The sequence below is a fragment of the Vanellus vanellus genome (genome assembly GCF_965231255.1).
Source record: "Vanellus vanellus genome assembly, chromosome: 11".
In the NCBI taxonomy this organism is placed as follows: domain Eukaryota; kingdom Metazoa; phylum Chordata; class Aves; order Charadriiformes; family Charadriidae; genus Vanellus; species Vanellus vanellus.
In genome coordinates this window covers 9,632,739-9,646,997 of record NC_138916.1, presented here as the reverse complement: position 1 = coordinate 9,646,997, position 14,259 = coordinate 9,632,739, and the positions used below count along the sequence as shown (strand labels likewise).

The 14,259-nt window shown below is 39.0% G+C and overlaps 1 protein-coding gene across 2 annotated transcripts in view; it reads left to right on the top strand.

The window, feature by feature from the left end:
- TCF12 (transcription factor 12) overlaps positions 1–14,259 on the top strand; it is a 168,508-nt gene that overhangs the window by 117,906 nt on the left and 36,343 nt on the right. The window contains exon 1 of one of the 2 annotated variants that reach the window (XM_082488651.1): positions 9,575–9,699. The exons of the other annotated variant lie outside the window; for it this stretch is intronic. Coding sequence (XP_082344777.1) covers positions 9,631–9,699 — 69 coding nt within the window. The 5' untranslated portion in view covers positions 9,575–9,630. Of the gene's footprint in view, positions 1–9,574; positions 9,700–14,259 lie in introns of those variants that run through there. 2 annotated transcript variants of the gene reach the window in all.

Below are 14,259 nucleotides of genomic sequence, written 5' to 3'. Positions count from 1 at the left end.
TTCTCCTGCGAGAAAAGTGGAGACAACAAAATGCTGATAAATTTTATTTGTATTAACATTGTACCAATCTGCGCAATAAAATACAGTTACTGTGAATAATCAATGATTGTGATGATGTAATTTTTAAGTACTGTTTCTCTGTATTTCATGTTGAATAGAGCCTTGAACTAAAATGATGTATGATAAAAAAACCTGATATGAGATATTATGTTTGGGAGAAGACAAAACTAAATTTCACTGAGCATCATAGGAAATTTAAATTGAGTAGATAATTATGTAAGCATTGTCTTCACTTTAAATATACCTTGGGTAAGATGTCAGAATGTATTGTGGGAAAGATAATTGTTTTAGCTAATAGGCAGTGCAGAGAAGTTTAATTATAATATGGAAAGTCGCAAGAAAGATGATACTTATGTGTCGTACAAATATGGATTTTTTTAATTTTTCAGTTTCTAAAAGATTTTCTGTAGTGTTTTTCTGTTAGCATAGGGCTACCATGTCAACAGATACTCAACAGTAATTTAATTTCCTAGATAACTGTAATCTTTAAAGAAATCATGATTATTTAAAAAAAAATCTTCCTCTAGTTTGTTTCTTTTTCTCTTGGATTTTTATGATACTTTCTGAAATTACTTGCTTTGCGTCTTATCTTTCTTCATGTGTTTTTATCAGGGTTTAAAGTAAAAATAGTTACAGAGAAAAGTGCTAATGAATTGTTTAGTTACTTTCTGGACTGCACCTCAATCTGAACTTGTCCTTTCACTGTAAAAATTAAATGCACCGGGCAAATGTATTTTTAAGTTTCCCTGTTGTAAATCACTAAGTGGTGAGTCATTGCCCAGAACATTTTGAATGTTGACATGCAAGCGTTTATGCTAAACTATAACTACTAAATTTAAAGCCTTGTAGGGAGGATAAAAACTAAAAAATCAGTGGTTTATTTTTTCTCCCTGTTAGCTCAAGCCAGGCTTGAGTGAACAGAAAGATTATGATGTGCTGTTTATATTGTAGTGGGGGGGGGGGGGGGGGGGGGGGCGACCACTGTTCAGTGAGTTACGTTCTCTTCAGATATTCAAAACTTATGTATTTCTGAGAATTTTCCTGATGGTAGGAGTTACCTTAACTAAGCCAAGAAACTAATAACATCACTTGAAACCAGTTGTAAGCTAATTGGTGGGGCTGCGTTTGGGAGAGCAGAGCATCAGGGTTTTCAAAGAGCTCTTCAGTCCACAGAGGGAGAAGAAAGAAAAGTACATCTCTCTTGGAAATGCAGAGGCAGATTGCCATCTAATTATGGACGGGCTATGAGCAGAAACATACTATTTACATGTGTAGTCAGAAGATATTTCAAACCAATATTTATGATTAATACCATAATCAGTGGCTATCATGCGGCCATAATTCGAAGAAAAATAACGTGAATATCTGTCGTCATTCTTTTGCCATTTAATTAGTCTCATGTCAGAGAAATGACCTGAAATACATCATGTCTGTTGATTTTTGTAACAGAAAATCAGCTGTGACCCACAGGCATGAATATCCGATATTTTTTTTGTGTGCAGTGCTATTTCTAATAACTATTTTGAGTATTTTAGACTTTCTACAGTGCCTGAGACTATCAGTTAATATTGAACTTTAGATTGCCACTTATTTAATGAGAGACTGTGAAATGAGTATTTTCATTTAAGACAATTTATAACTTCATTGTAGGGGTTCCTCATATATCACCCTCTATAGTATGCGTATAGTCCATGGGTGCTGATTTATAGCAAGAATTCTTTATGAAGCAAAGCTGGAGAAAACTTGGTTTGCATGCATAGAACTACCTCCCAAACATTTAAGGCACTTTTCTTTTTGATATCATGCTAGTCTTTTTAAGACTGAGCTTGAGAAATATATTTCAGGAGATGTCTTGTAAAGATACTGACGGTACCAGAAGATAATAATAGATCTTAACTCCCTTCTGGGCTCCTTCCTTCCTCTACCCCTCCTGGAGGGTAAAAAGAGATTATTTTAAATGGTAGAGTGGAAAGGATCCAGTCCTCTAAGTGTTTATCTGAAACCCAGTTTTCAAGACTTTAATGTTTAGATTGTGTTAAAAATAACATTCACCATGCTGAGTGGGCTTCCTTATGAGAATGATCCTCAATATTAGCAAGTTCAATGTGCATTGAAGTAGCCTTGTGTAAAGCAGCATCCTTGGAATACTTCTTATGAAGTCTGTGGCTCTGAATAAAAACTGTGGAGCATCCTGGGTAGATGCTTTGTGTGATGTTTAGCTGACTTTCCAGGGGGACTTTTTTTTTTAGTAAGATTTGTTCCCACTGGCCAGAAATAGTGTCAAAATGTAAAAAGCAGCATTTGGTTTGTTCTGAGCTGTTCTGAATTGCCTTGCGCAGTCAAGTGATACGTTCAACTGTCACTTGTCTTTAGTATCTAACACTCTCCAAGACAGCAGTAACTCGCCTGATCCTTGTCTCTGATGCCGTGCTGTGTTTTAGAAGGCAATTTTAAATAACAAAACTGAGCAAAGAAATCCTTATGGATAATGCAACACAGAACTTGTGATTTCTTCCTTGTGACTCCATCTTCCCTTCTTCTGCTTTGTTCTTGTTCTTTGGCACCTGATTCCAGGGACAGAGTTTTCAGGGACTTGCTCTGTACTCCTTTTTAAGTATGAGCTTGGACAAAAAGCAAATATACAAAACATCCAACCCCTAAATTATGTTACAAATCAAGTAAAAGTGTTTCTTTGAAATGCTATGTTTATTAAGAAAAAGATATGGCTTTCTGGTAACATTATTGTAGGGTTTTCAGTATGGGCTTTATTTGAAATCTTTCTGAAAAGAGCAGTAAATTCAGATTATAGCATCCCACCCGTTCTTTGCTATAGGAGAACATTTAGCTGTCATTAAACAACTAAGTGGTCCATTGCACAGTCCTGCTGTGAGAGTTCACATCGAGTTCTTGCAGAATTAGGGTGAAGGTACTTAACTAACCCTCTCTTAATAGCGTTTGGGTTTTTTTAAGTTGCTATCACATCAGTTTTCCAAACAAACTATCCTATTGTCTGTGGTGAACTATTGCGAGGTTGCTTAATTAAGAGATCTTCTCTGAAAATCCTGCATATACGTATGTGAGAGATATATAATGATGTAAAACTATTTCTCGGTGTTTGGATTTACTGGAGATACGTTATTTGTGAAGTTATCACAACATTATCAAAACGAGCATATTAGATGCTCTTAAACTAGAGTGTAGACTGCATAAAAGAACCTTAAATCTCTGCATAGTTCTAAAACTGTTATCTGAAAAAATAACATGACTGAACTGCAGCGTGTGTAATTGCGGGAGAAGTTATGTGGAACTGCCGCAACTTCTGCTGTACCTCGAAGATTAATGTGTCCAATACCATAAATTAGCATGGTGTTTTATAACAATAGATAAGGATAAAAGCTTTTCTGAAGACTATTTCTTAATATCTTTTGCTTGCTAATGCTTGTGGGTTTGGTGGGAAGGCCCTTGGACTCCCTGGGAAAGAAAGCAAGTTGTACGGTCCTGGAGGTTTAGTTATGGGATTTCATACCATTTGGACTGATAGCTAGGATGAGTTGTTAGTGTCTTTTCTTTCTGTAGGGAAGTAGTAGGCGGATTCCTAACGGTGGATGACAGAAGGATTCCTCATTTGGCTTTTGATAGCTCGCTCAGCTTCATTTGCAAAAGAATTTTTCCAAGCAGCAAGTTGGAGTACAAAAGAAGGGGGGAGATGCGAGGAAATAGATGCTGAGGAACAACTGGCGCTCTGCATTTTGACACGCAATCTTCTGAAGCGTCTCCGACATGGAGTTATTTAATAAATTCAAAAAGCGTGTGTGTGTGTTGCTGTCGTAGGCTGGGCTCAGGTTTTGATTGTGGAGCCACCTACAGGGAGATCACCCGAGTGCAGGGGTAGCTGCCTGGTTGTGGTGAGGGGAGAAAGTGGAAAATACACTGTTCTTCAGTAATGAAATAAAAGTTAAATGATACTAAGGTTGGACCAGCAGAGGGACCCCTTAATCACTTTTTAATTTTTCAAATAAATTTTCCTGGCCATATTGAGTTGATGTGAAAAGATTTGTAATTTGGGGAGTATTCTGCAAGGTTCAGTAACACCGCCTTGCTAATTCATTTCAGGTTTTAAAATTCTTTTAAGGTCTGTAGGTTTTTAGATTGGGTAGGTTTTTTAGCGCATTTTGGTATGATGATTATCTGGCTTCTGCTAGGATAATTTATTGTTGCTGGGATAATTATGTTTATTTACTTTTTAATGCAGATATGGGTAGTTAAGACCTTCATACAGAGACTTTCAAACCTTAATCACTTAATATTTTCAGCAAAATAATCAAACTTTATGAAATTGAGCAATATCCTATCAAAGTTGTATTTGAAATATTTTGAAACAAGTTTTAAAACCTCAAATTGTTTTGTGTTCGATTCTGAAGAATGTGATATACAGCACGTTTTTACTCATTCTTTCTGTTCTAGTAAAATATTTATGTAAAAACTTAAACATCTGAAATCCACATAATTTCAAAAATTACTGAAAGAGAAACTTCCAAGCTGTGGTTTCCAATTAAAAAAAAAAAAAAAAAATTACCATTATTTGTCATAGGTAACTGGAGTTTTTTGGGGAAAACAAACAAACAAACAAACAAACAAAAAACCCTCCAAAACCCATTCAAGAACAAAAGAACCAACAGCCATCCCCCAACACTCACCCCCACCCACCCCCCAAAGCCTTGTAATATTGCTGGGTAAAAGTAATGGATAGTAATTGATATCGATTTCATTAGTATTTCTTGTCTGTTCTCTACCCTTTCAAACCATCCCCTCATCCCTGGTTGTAGTAATATGAATGTTACATGTGAAGTTTAAGACAAACCTGTTGAACAGGAAAACCACTGAACTATTTTAGCTCGTTTAGATGAGTAAATGAATTTCTTTAAAACATCTTCCTTTTGGATATTGAGGGTGTTTTGCCTATCAAATTTGCTCCAGTGGGTTATTTTAAATTGTCTTCCATACAATTAGTCTGCTCTGTCTCCACCGAACAGCATACCTGGTGGTTGGTTAACAACAGAAGGCTATGCCTCCAGGATTTTAAAAGAAATTAACGTTTATTTAACTGATGCATTAAATAGAGGACGGTATAGTAAACAATGTGTTTTCCCCTTAAAACAGCCAGGTTTGCTTCTTAAGGCTTGAAATTGTGCCTGTTCTGACAGCTGCATTACGCATGATGATCAAGGCATCCTTTATCCATGATCCTAACTCTGGCCTTGCTATAGTTAATCATCATAAATGTTTGGTTTTAAAATAAGTTATATTGGGAGCTCTGAGATGCCTAGAATTTATATTTTTTTTCTGAATTGTTCCAAGAGAAGCAGCTCGAAGTTACTATGTGTATTTTAATTAGCAACAGGTTGTTTAGTGTTGGACTAATTTTCTATTAATTTCTTTTATCCTCTATTCCCCATTCCATGTCTTTATTTCCATGGGGTATCAGTTGGGGTCTGTCTCTCCTGTTCAGGTTCCGGTTTTCTTAGAGCTGGTAAGAACTTAATCGCTTGTGAAACTTCTGTTCCTCTGTCGAATATGGTTGAAATTGATAACAAGTTCCAACCTTGGACAGAGTGAGGAGGAACGGAGGGACTTGTAGGGCAGTTGCCTTCACCTTATTTCCAAAGACAGCAGGCTAACCTAGCCCCTAAGAAATTAAATGGGCGTTAGTAAGAACAGCAGAATTGGTGCCTCCATCAAAAGCAGGTTTGGGCTCTTCCCGAGTTTTACCATGTTTCCAGCAGGACTGAAGCCCACCCTCCACAAGGGGACTCGTGATACTTGGGTTTACCTTTCACGATTGCTTTCATTGGTGAAAAGGGAACTTTAATTTCTGGTTGCATATAGTTCATTGTAAAAGGTTTTGCTGCTTGTTGTGTCTGAATAGACCCATTTAAAATAATAGAACTGTGATTAAAAGCAATAACCTTTTTAAAGTATTTTGCTATTTCAGTCTTATGGTGGAATATGTTTGACCAGAGGATGGCTCCTATCTGTTGAGACAGTTACATAATTATCTTTCAGATGGTATAATTTTCAGTGATCTGGAGAAATTATGTTTATTTTTTATAAATTCAAATGATGGGTTACAGATGCTTATTGTGGTTTTGCTTTGTGGCTCTGACAAGTTGGACAGAAACGTACTTCACACAAAAGTTCGTTTTCGGGGAGAACGTGGCTAATTCACAAAATCTCTTGGGGTTAAAACAGTCTTTGAAAATATTCTCCTACAGGTAGCTCGGTTTATTATTAGGTCAGTATTTCGCTCTGCGTCAGCTTTCATAATCTCTTTACATACTTTAGAAACAGGCAGTTTATTGTTTTTGACACACAGTACAGGGTCATGAGTGGAAACAATTCGGGCTACAAAGTGCATGTCAGTTCAGTGCTCCTCTGCTGACGGCATGTCTGTCTGAAATCAAGTTTAAAAAATTGGCCCTGTCTCCAGCTGACTTGTTTTGTCAGGCTGAGTCATAAGATTAACCCTTGACTTGTCACCAAGGAAAAATGGAGTAAACAACTGTACCCAGTACAGTATCGCTGATCCAGCTATGATTCATTGCACTGTAACATGATTCTCTTAAGAAAACAAATTTTAGAGCAGCTGTTGCTTGGCTTAAATGGGGATTATAAAAATTGCAACCACAAAACAAAAACTTACTTTGGACTTCAGGAGCTTTTGGAATAGTTATCTGGTAGTAGTTCTTGCAAATACTGCAAGTTACTGGTAGCGACATCGCCATTTTTTGAGCTGTGTTTCAAATTCTTCCATTTTAGGTTTATTTCTCATCTATTCTGGTGAAAGTAAATTTCTGTGGGTTAAAGTTTGATATGCTTGATGGAATTATGGTTCGATCCTGTAAGGTGACTTGACGTAGCCAATGTCCCGTGAGAAACGATGTTTTTGTACAGTAAATGTAGAGGAGATAGAGTGATAAATTGCAAGTATTGTACGCTAAGATTTTATTCCCACCGATGTAATTGAGGGCAGGACAACTAATTCCCTTTTTGGTAAAATGAAATTGTTGTCCTTTTGATTTGTGGGGGAATAACTAAGGAGCAAATTCATTTATTGACTCATTATGGAGGTACCAGTCTTTAAACTACTTTGTCTACAAACAGACGGCATCTGCAGTGGTGTTACTCAGTTTTATTGATCATATTGTTGCTGTTGTCTTACCCATGTGATGGTGAACAACGTCAGTGATTTCCTGATAAACGTTAATTGTGTTAGTAAATATTACAAGTCAATACGACCTATACATTTTTTGCTACAGTGGCTCTGTACAAGTATAGGGCAGGTGATGCAGGGAAGCCCTCCTCCCCCAGTGCTACACAGTAAACTTGGTTTTTCTGCTGTATGTTTTAACCTTTTTTTCCAATTGCTTCTAATGTGGGTGGATAATGCTGATTATTTGAGAGGGGGCTTGGTCATGCTCTTCATCTCAAATACAGCTATTTTGAAAATTGAGCATGTGTGCATGGAGGCGCAGTAGCAATTACAACTATGTTGATGATAGTCTTTACTTCAAAGAACTGACTCCAGTTACCCTGGAAGTATTTTTAATGTTTTAAAAGTTTGTGTTTTGAATTTTTTTAGAAAAAAAAAAAAAAAGGTTCTGTTATTCCTTTAACTCTTGCAAGCTGAAAGCTCCTTTTCCAATGTTGAGGGCTTTTTTTCTAAATTGTGTATTTGTCTGAATTAGTGATTTTTAAACTGATGTGCCATAAGAAGTAGCACATGGAAAGATCTGAAGATCTTTTAGCATATCTCATCTGTAGAGTCCTGAACGTTAGTGAGAAGCTTTAAGGAATGACATTGTTAACTGCAAATCAAAGCTTCTTACGGACTCTCTGGGGACTGAAATGGGTCTTTGTGGTCCCTGGGGGAAGAAGGGAGCCGCAAGTCACTCTGCAGGCCTGGCCATTTAATAGTCTGAAGTACAGTGATGTTCTTTTTTGCAGCTGCTGCTGTTCCTTTTGTATTGGAGAAGAGTTCAGTTCAGATATCGTTAGCTTTACTGCATGCTTAAATAGTTCTGGATGCGTAGTTTGACTTGCAGTAAAAATGCGAGTATTTGTCAGCAGATGTAAACTTCAGGCTGTATTTGCCAGCCTACTCTGAGCACAGTAGTCTCCTAATGGGCTGAAAGCGTTCACTGGAAAAGCATTTGAAGCTGGAGGTGTCAATAGTTCTTGTCTGTACGCGTATATTTACAGACAGGACAGTGCTTACCTCCTGAGATAATGGGCATTATACAGAAGACGCGCTAAGGCTTTTATCCGAGCATAGTATTCCACCATAGTCAATTTGTCACCCTTGTGGGTCTTTTTAGTTCAGAAGATTTCGCTGACACACAAGGTGCTTGGGAGAATGAACCAAATTTCTCCAACTTGCTCTCTTTCCCTGTAAATCGCTGAGTTGAACTTTGCCCATTTTTTTTTTTTTCCCCTTATCCTGAAGTATTTTCCTGCGTTTGTCAGGAGGGAGGCAGGGAGAATTCACAGCATTGGCAGTTGACACAGTTAGAGGTGGAGAAATGCGGTTTTGCTTTAACCTTTTTTTTCCTGGATTGAAACCTATATCTGACTTGCTGGGAGCTCAGTTAATAGCCAACTGCATTCATATGTGGAAAATTAAAAAATCTACACCTTATGAAAAGTTAATGTTAGTTAATGCCACTGTTTGGTGAAGAACGCAAAAACTTACCTGGCATAGATAACGTGCGGATAATGAGGGATTTTTGTGCTGGAAGTTGCCGTCTGTTTGCTGTATTGTATAATTCACATTTTTGTGATGTGCCAAAGTTGTTGGGAGTCTCCCCCCCCCCCTTTTCTTCCCTTTCTTTTACAGGCCCCAAATCTCTCTCTTTCATACAAAAAAGTATTATGCAATGTAAAGGGAGTCTGGACTTGTGATTCCAAAGGACCGTAATACTTTGTGTGCTGGATCTTACAGACGGATTTTGGATGACTCCATAAAATGGAAATATTTACAGGATTCTTTTTTCTTTAAGCCAAGCGTCTTTGTGCCGGGGTCGCATCCTCCCGCAGGCCTCCCCGGCCTGGGGCGGGCGCCGGAGCGCTCCCGCTCCCCGGGGGTACCCCGCTCCCCCGGGGGACCCACGCCCCGCCGCTCTCCGTGGCTTTGGGAGGCGTTTGCCGAAGTTGGGAGCAACTTCGGGCAGAGCCAGATGGCCGTTGTGGCCGGAGCCGCGTCTCCCCCGCCGCAAGTGCTCTAATTTAATTAAAACGCAAAGATCGACTGGCGCGGGACGTGCCCATTTGCCGTCCCCGGGCGCGCGCAGGCCGCCCTCCCGCGCCCGCCGCGCGCCCCCTCCCGCGGCCAGGCCTGGGCGGCGGCGGGGCCCCACGCGCGGCCCGACCCCCGCGCCCGCCCGCAGATGGTTCAGTCCTGCTTTGCATAAGCCGCCTGTGAGGCGCTCCATGTGCGCGGGCGGCGCGGAGCGGCGGGTGGATGTGGCGGAGAGAGGCGGCGCACCTCAGCCCCGGCCCGCCGCCAGCCTCGCCATGTACTGCGCGTACCCCGTCCCCGGGGTGGGCAGCAACTCCCTCATGTACTACTACAACGGGAAGACGGTAAGGGCGGCCGGCTGGCTTTGTTCGGGAGCCGCCGGCCAGCCGCGCGGGCGAAGACGAGTTCAGAGCTCCGGGGTCCCCTCTGAGGGCGGGGGGCGCTCGCCTGTGCCGGAGTCAGCCGGGGGGCGAGCGGTCTGTGAAAGGACCGCGTCCGCGGGCCGCTTTGTGTGAGCGGGGGGGTGCGGAAGCCCCCTCGGCGGCGTGCGGGAGCGCGGGGGGCGGCAGCCCGCAGCCAGGCGGCGCTCCCTGAGGGGGCCGGGGCCGCCGCCCGCCGGCAGCGCAGGGCGGCCCGCTGAGGTGAAGTTCGTGTTCCTGCGTGCCCGCGTCTTTTCCGTGGGGCTGGTTGTCGGGTGTTTGGTTTGGTTTGGGGTTTTGGTTGTTTGGTTTTGGTTTGTTTTTTGTTTTTGGGGTTTTTTTTTTTTGTACCTCTCCTCTGCTAAACGGCTCCTCCTGCAGCGCAGCTCGGTAACGCCGCGCCGGCCGCTCGCTCGCCGGTCCCAGCACCGCATGAGGCGGCAGCCGCCCGCCCGCCACCCACGGGGCCTGTCCGCCGCGGGCCGCTTCGCTCGTCCCCTTTCGAAATTAGCAAAATATTGCTACAGACAGCGGGGGGCGAAAGGCAGACGGAAGAGGAAAAAAAAAAAAACAACCAACAAAAAAAAAAAAAAAAAACAAAAAACAACAACTAACCACCTCTGTATTTTAACTTTCTGGAAATTGAATGGGATATTTCTGTTTCATGAGTGATACTTACAATTTTTAAGTTCTTGTGACAACAGTTCTGGGTTTTTTTGTGCATAAAAATTAGTACACAATGGTAAATTTAAAACAGTATGTTTTTTCCGGTCTGTTTATGTTGTATGTGGTTTTAGCTTTCTTCTGTTACAACGTTGAATAAGAAAAAATGAGATGCTAATATTCATCTTTTTTGTGCCTTTTTTTTTTTAACTGCTCTTTCTCCTCATGGGCCTGTGTGAGCTTTGATTTCATTAGCAAACTTTTTGTCAAGATTTTTGTTCAATGATAATTAAACTATGGATCTTTATATTCATTAAAGAATCTGTATAAGCTTCTTGAATAACAGAAAAGATACTGGAGGAAAGGTTAGGGGAATGAGTAAAATTGCTTGGTCTCTATTTCATTTCCTTTGGTATAAATGCCAGCTGTCTCTCAAATATGAAATTATTTCTCTTTCATGTCTGCTTCTAGGCTAAAACAATCTGTTTGAAGTTTTATGTGAAGATATATATAAGACTTAAGTAAAATTAACTATACAATACCCCTGAAGCAAAGGGAATATAACTTGCATGGAGTTTTGATTTTATTCTTTCTAGAGCACAGATCACTCTATTACAACATTTCTCTTTGTTCTTGTAGCAGGAAAAAAGGCTTTGATCTTATTAAGTATTTCCAGGCATATAGTAGATGGGAGTGCTGGTACTGTAGGAGAGCATGGCTTGAAAATTGATAGCATGTGCCTGTTATGGGTCAGAGGTGACCTTTATGAGCTTGAAGAGTTAGTAAATAGATGACAAATCATATGATGATCCTATATCATGTTGCCCGAGTTTTATTTAATTTATTTTTTTTAACATCTCACTAGCTTTTAGCATTTTCTCTCCTAGGAGTTCTGCAAGTTGGACTAAATGACTATTTTAAATATACAGAACGTGAAGTTGGGGGGTTGGTTTTTGTGTTACAGTTTTTTGAAGCACACGTCTTGGTGTTTATGCCAAATCTTTGTATGAACCTTCCCATAATAAGAGAACAGTACATACCCTAATTTTGATGTCTTTCTGCTTTTATTTGTATTTTTGATCAAATAGTAGTTGATATTATGTACCTCATTGAGATTTTTATTTAGATTATTCTATTAGATTTTAGATATTGAAATTCCTTGATGCCTGCTGATGTATATAAAATCTGATTTATTTACACACAAAGCAGGTGGGAAATGACATGTAGAAAATGTGTGTTTTAAATGCTTTATTAAATATGTTCTTCTTAAATTTGTAAGCCAGAAGAAAGCTTAAAGTTAAGCTAAAAAACAAGTATCTGAGCACCCCAATAGATGGTGATGTGTGTACTGGCACATAAATTAAAAATTTAAAAATAAAGTCACGGGTTTTTACTGTTTGAAGAGGCTTGATTTTTGTAATTTGTACATTTTAGGAGGGACAGATGAAAGTGAAAAGTAGTGTTTTAATGCAAATCCCTTGCTAAGGAGTAAAATTTTACCACTATGTGTAACAAGTGCTATAAAAGAAATACATATTTCAAGAATCCTCACCAAATTAAAAAGAAAAAAGTTCTTAATCTGTTTTTTAAAGAAAATAAAGCACTTGCACTTAACTAGAAGGTTTAGCCTGTCTTTTTTTTTTTTTTTCTCCTTCACCTGTTGATATATCAAAAAAATTCTTGTTTTATGGAAGGCTTACAAAATTTTAATATAGAGCCTTTTGGGAAAAAAATAGTTTAATATTGCATCTATCTTTAAAGTTTTACCTTTTCTTCCCTTTCATTTAAGAGCTATGCTATAGACCCCCCAAAATCAAAATACCTAACCCATTTTAAAAAAAAAGCTGGAAAAATACTTGGGTAGAAATACTACCACAGATCTACAGATTTAAATTATACTTTTTAAACATTTTGGTTTTACTCTTTTTTTAACTCATAAGTAAATAAGCAAACTTATTCATTCTCTGGGGCCTTTTCAATTAAACTGTATGGAAGGCAATAGCACCGAAATAATATTTAAGTAATAGAAGTTTTATATCTTCTTTATGCATAAAGAATATAGACTTGAAAGATTTCCACTCTTTTCCATTCACCTACAAGTTTAGAAATAAATTGCTAATTTTCTAAATGTACTGCAGAATTATTTTTATGTAGATAGCAATAGAGTACTGTCTCAGTTATCACCAAAATAAATCATTTTAAGGAATAGTATTGATTATATCTTATATCACGTATAACTGCTATTTCATACAAGAATAAATTTGTGAATATATTACACATTGTTGTATTCTGTGCATTGTATGGGTTAATTTGGTATACCAGTCTATGTATGAGTATTTTTTATTATTGAATAAATACTTGTTTTTTTCTCAGCATAGGCTGAGATTTTGAGCCCTCTTCCAAGGTGTAGTTACTGCATCTTTCACAGTAGTTTTCTAAAATGCCTATTTAAAAAGGGAGAAAAAAAATCAGATATATATATTTTGCATATATGTAATGCTTTGTGATTTGTTTATTTTGTAAACTAGCTTATATTGGGATTTTGGGGGGAAAATGTTTGTTTGTTTTTTTTCTTGAGAATTTTGAGTGTAAAAGGCTATTTATAAATGTGTCCCTGTGTGTGCATACATATATATGTACGTAAGGGCACATGTGTATAAATGAAGAAATATACACAGGTATGAGTATATAATGTGTACATTTGGGTATTTTTTAGTGGAGAAAATGCCTGTCTTGCAGCCATCGCTCTCAGAGTTACATCAGAGAGAAACATGTTAATAATACTGTATAATGCTTAGATGACACGATAGCGCGCCTTTCTGTAGCTGTTACGCAATAAATAATGTACTAGCTCTTTTAACATCAATGTAAAATGTTTTCAGTTTGTGAATTTTGGAGCAACCAGGTGCTAAAAAGAACGATTCAATTCTGCTTTTATTAGTATTGGGCCAGTTAGTACACAGGGAGAAAAGTACAATTAAAGCTGTTCCGTACCATATGCTGCCCACAGCAACTTAGACAAGGTCAAAGCTAACATTTGTAAGTCAGGACAAATATAAGATCATCTGGAAAATCTCTAGGGGTACACGGCTGTGGACATTGAATAAGGAGAGGTAGTAAACACTGGTCAGCTGGATTTCCCCCCTCCCCGTTCCTCACCCTTCTCTTTCCTCTCCCCATCCCACTAAAAACAATGAGTTACAATGCATCAGCCCCAGAGAGTTTTCCCTGCTCCACTCCACTGGGTTGAACTGCCAATTTGCTGAGCAGTGGTCCCCTGCCAGAAGTGTGTCTTGTCTGCAACAAGCTTTATTGATGCTTTAAAGTGAAGGTTATGTCCATTTCCTTGGGCAAATGAAAGCAACGAGGGATGGGATCAGGTGCTGTATTGGACAGATCTATATTTCTCAAAATGTGAGCACCAAAGAGAAACACACCCTCGTTTGCTCAGTGCGTTTGCTTTCATAATCACGTGCATGTTGGAGGCCGTTTGTAGAAATATAATAGTCTCTGTCAGAGGTACAGAAACTGAGTGAGTTCAGAGGTAAACAAATACAAAAGGTAACGTTATACATACTACTGCGTCTTCCTGTGGTCAGTGCTGGGGATGGGGATTCCTACCACAGCTAGAATTGCCTTCTGAAATACAGGGTACAGGTTAAGAATCAGGCTGATTAGTTTCAACTTTTCCATTTTTTTTGTTTCCTTAAAATCTGAATTTAATCAGGAATTTTTGAAGACTTAGTTGTATGGATCCTTTAGAAACAGCGTGGTTTGAAGACTGGGGGGGAGAGATTTTGCTTAGCAAATAAAATAAAAGAA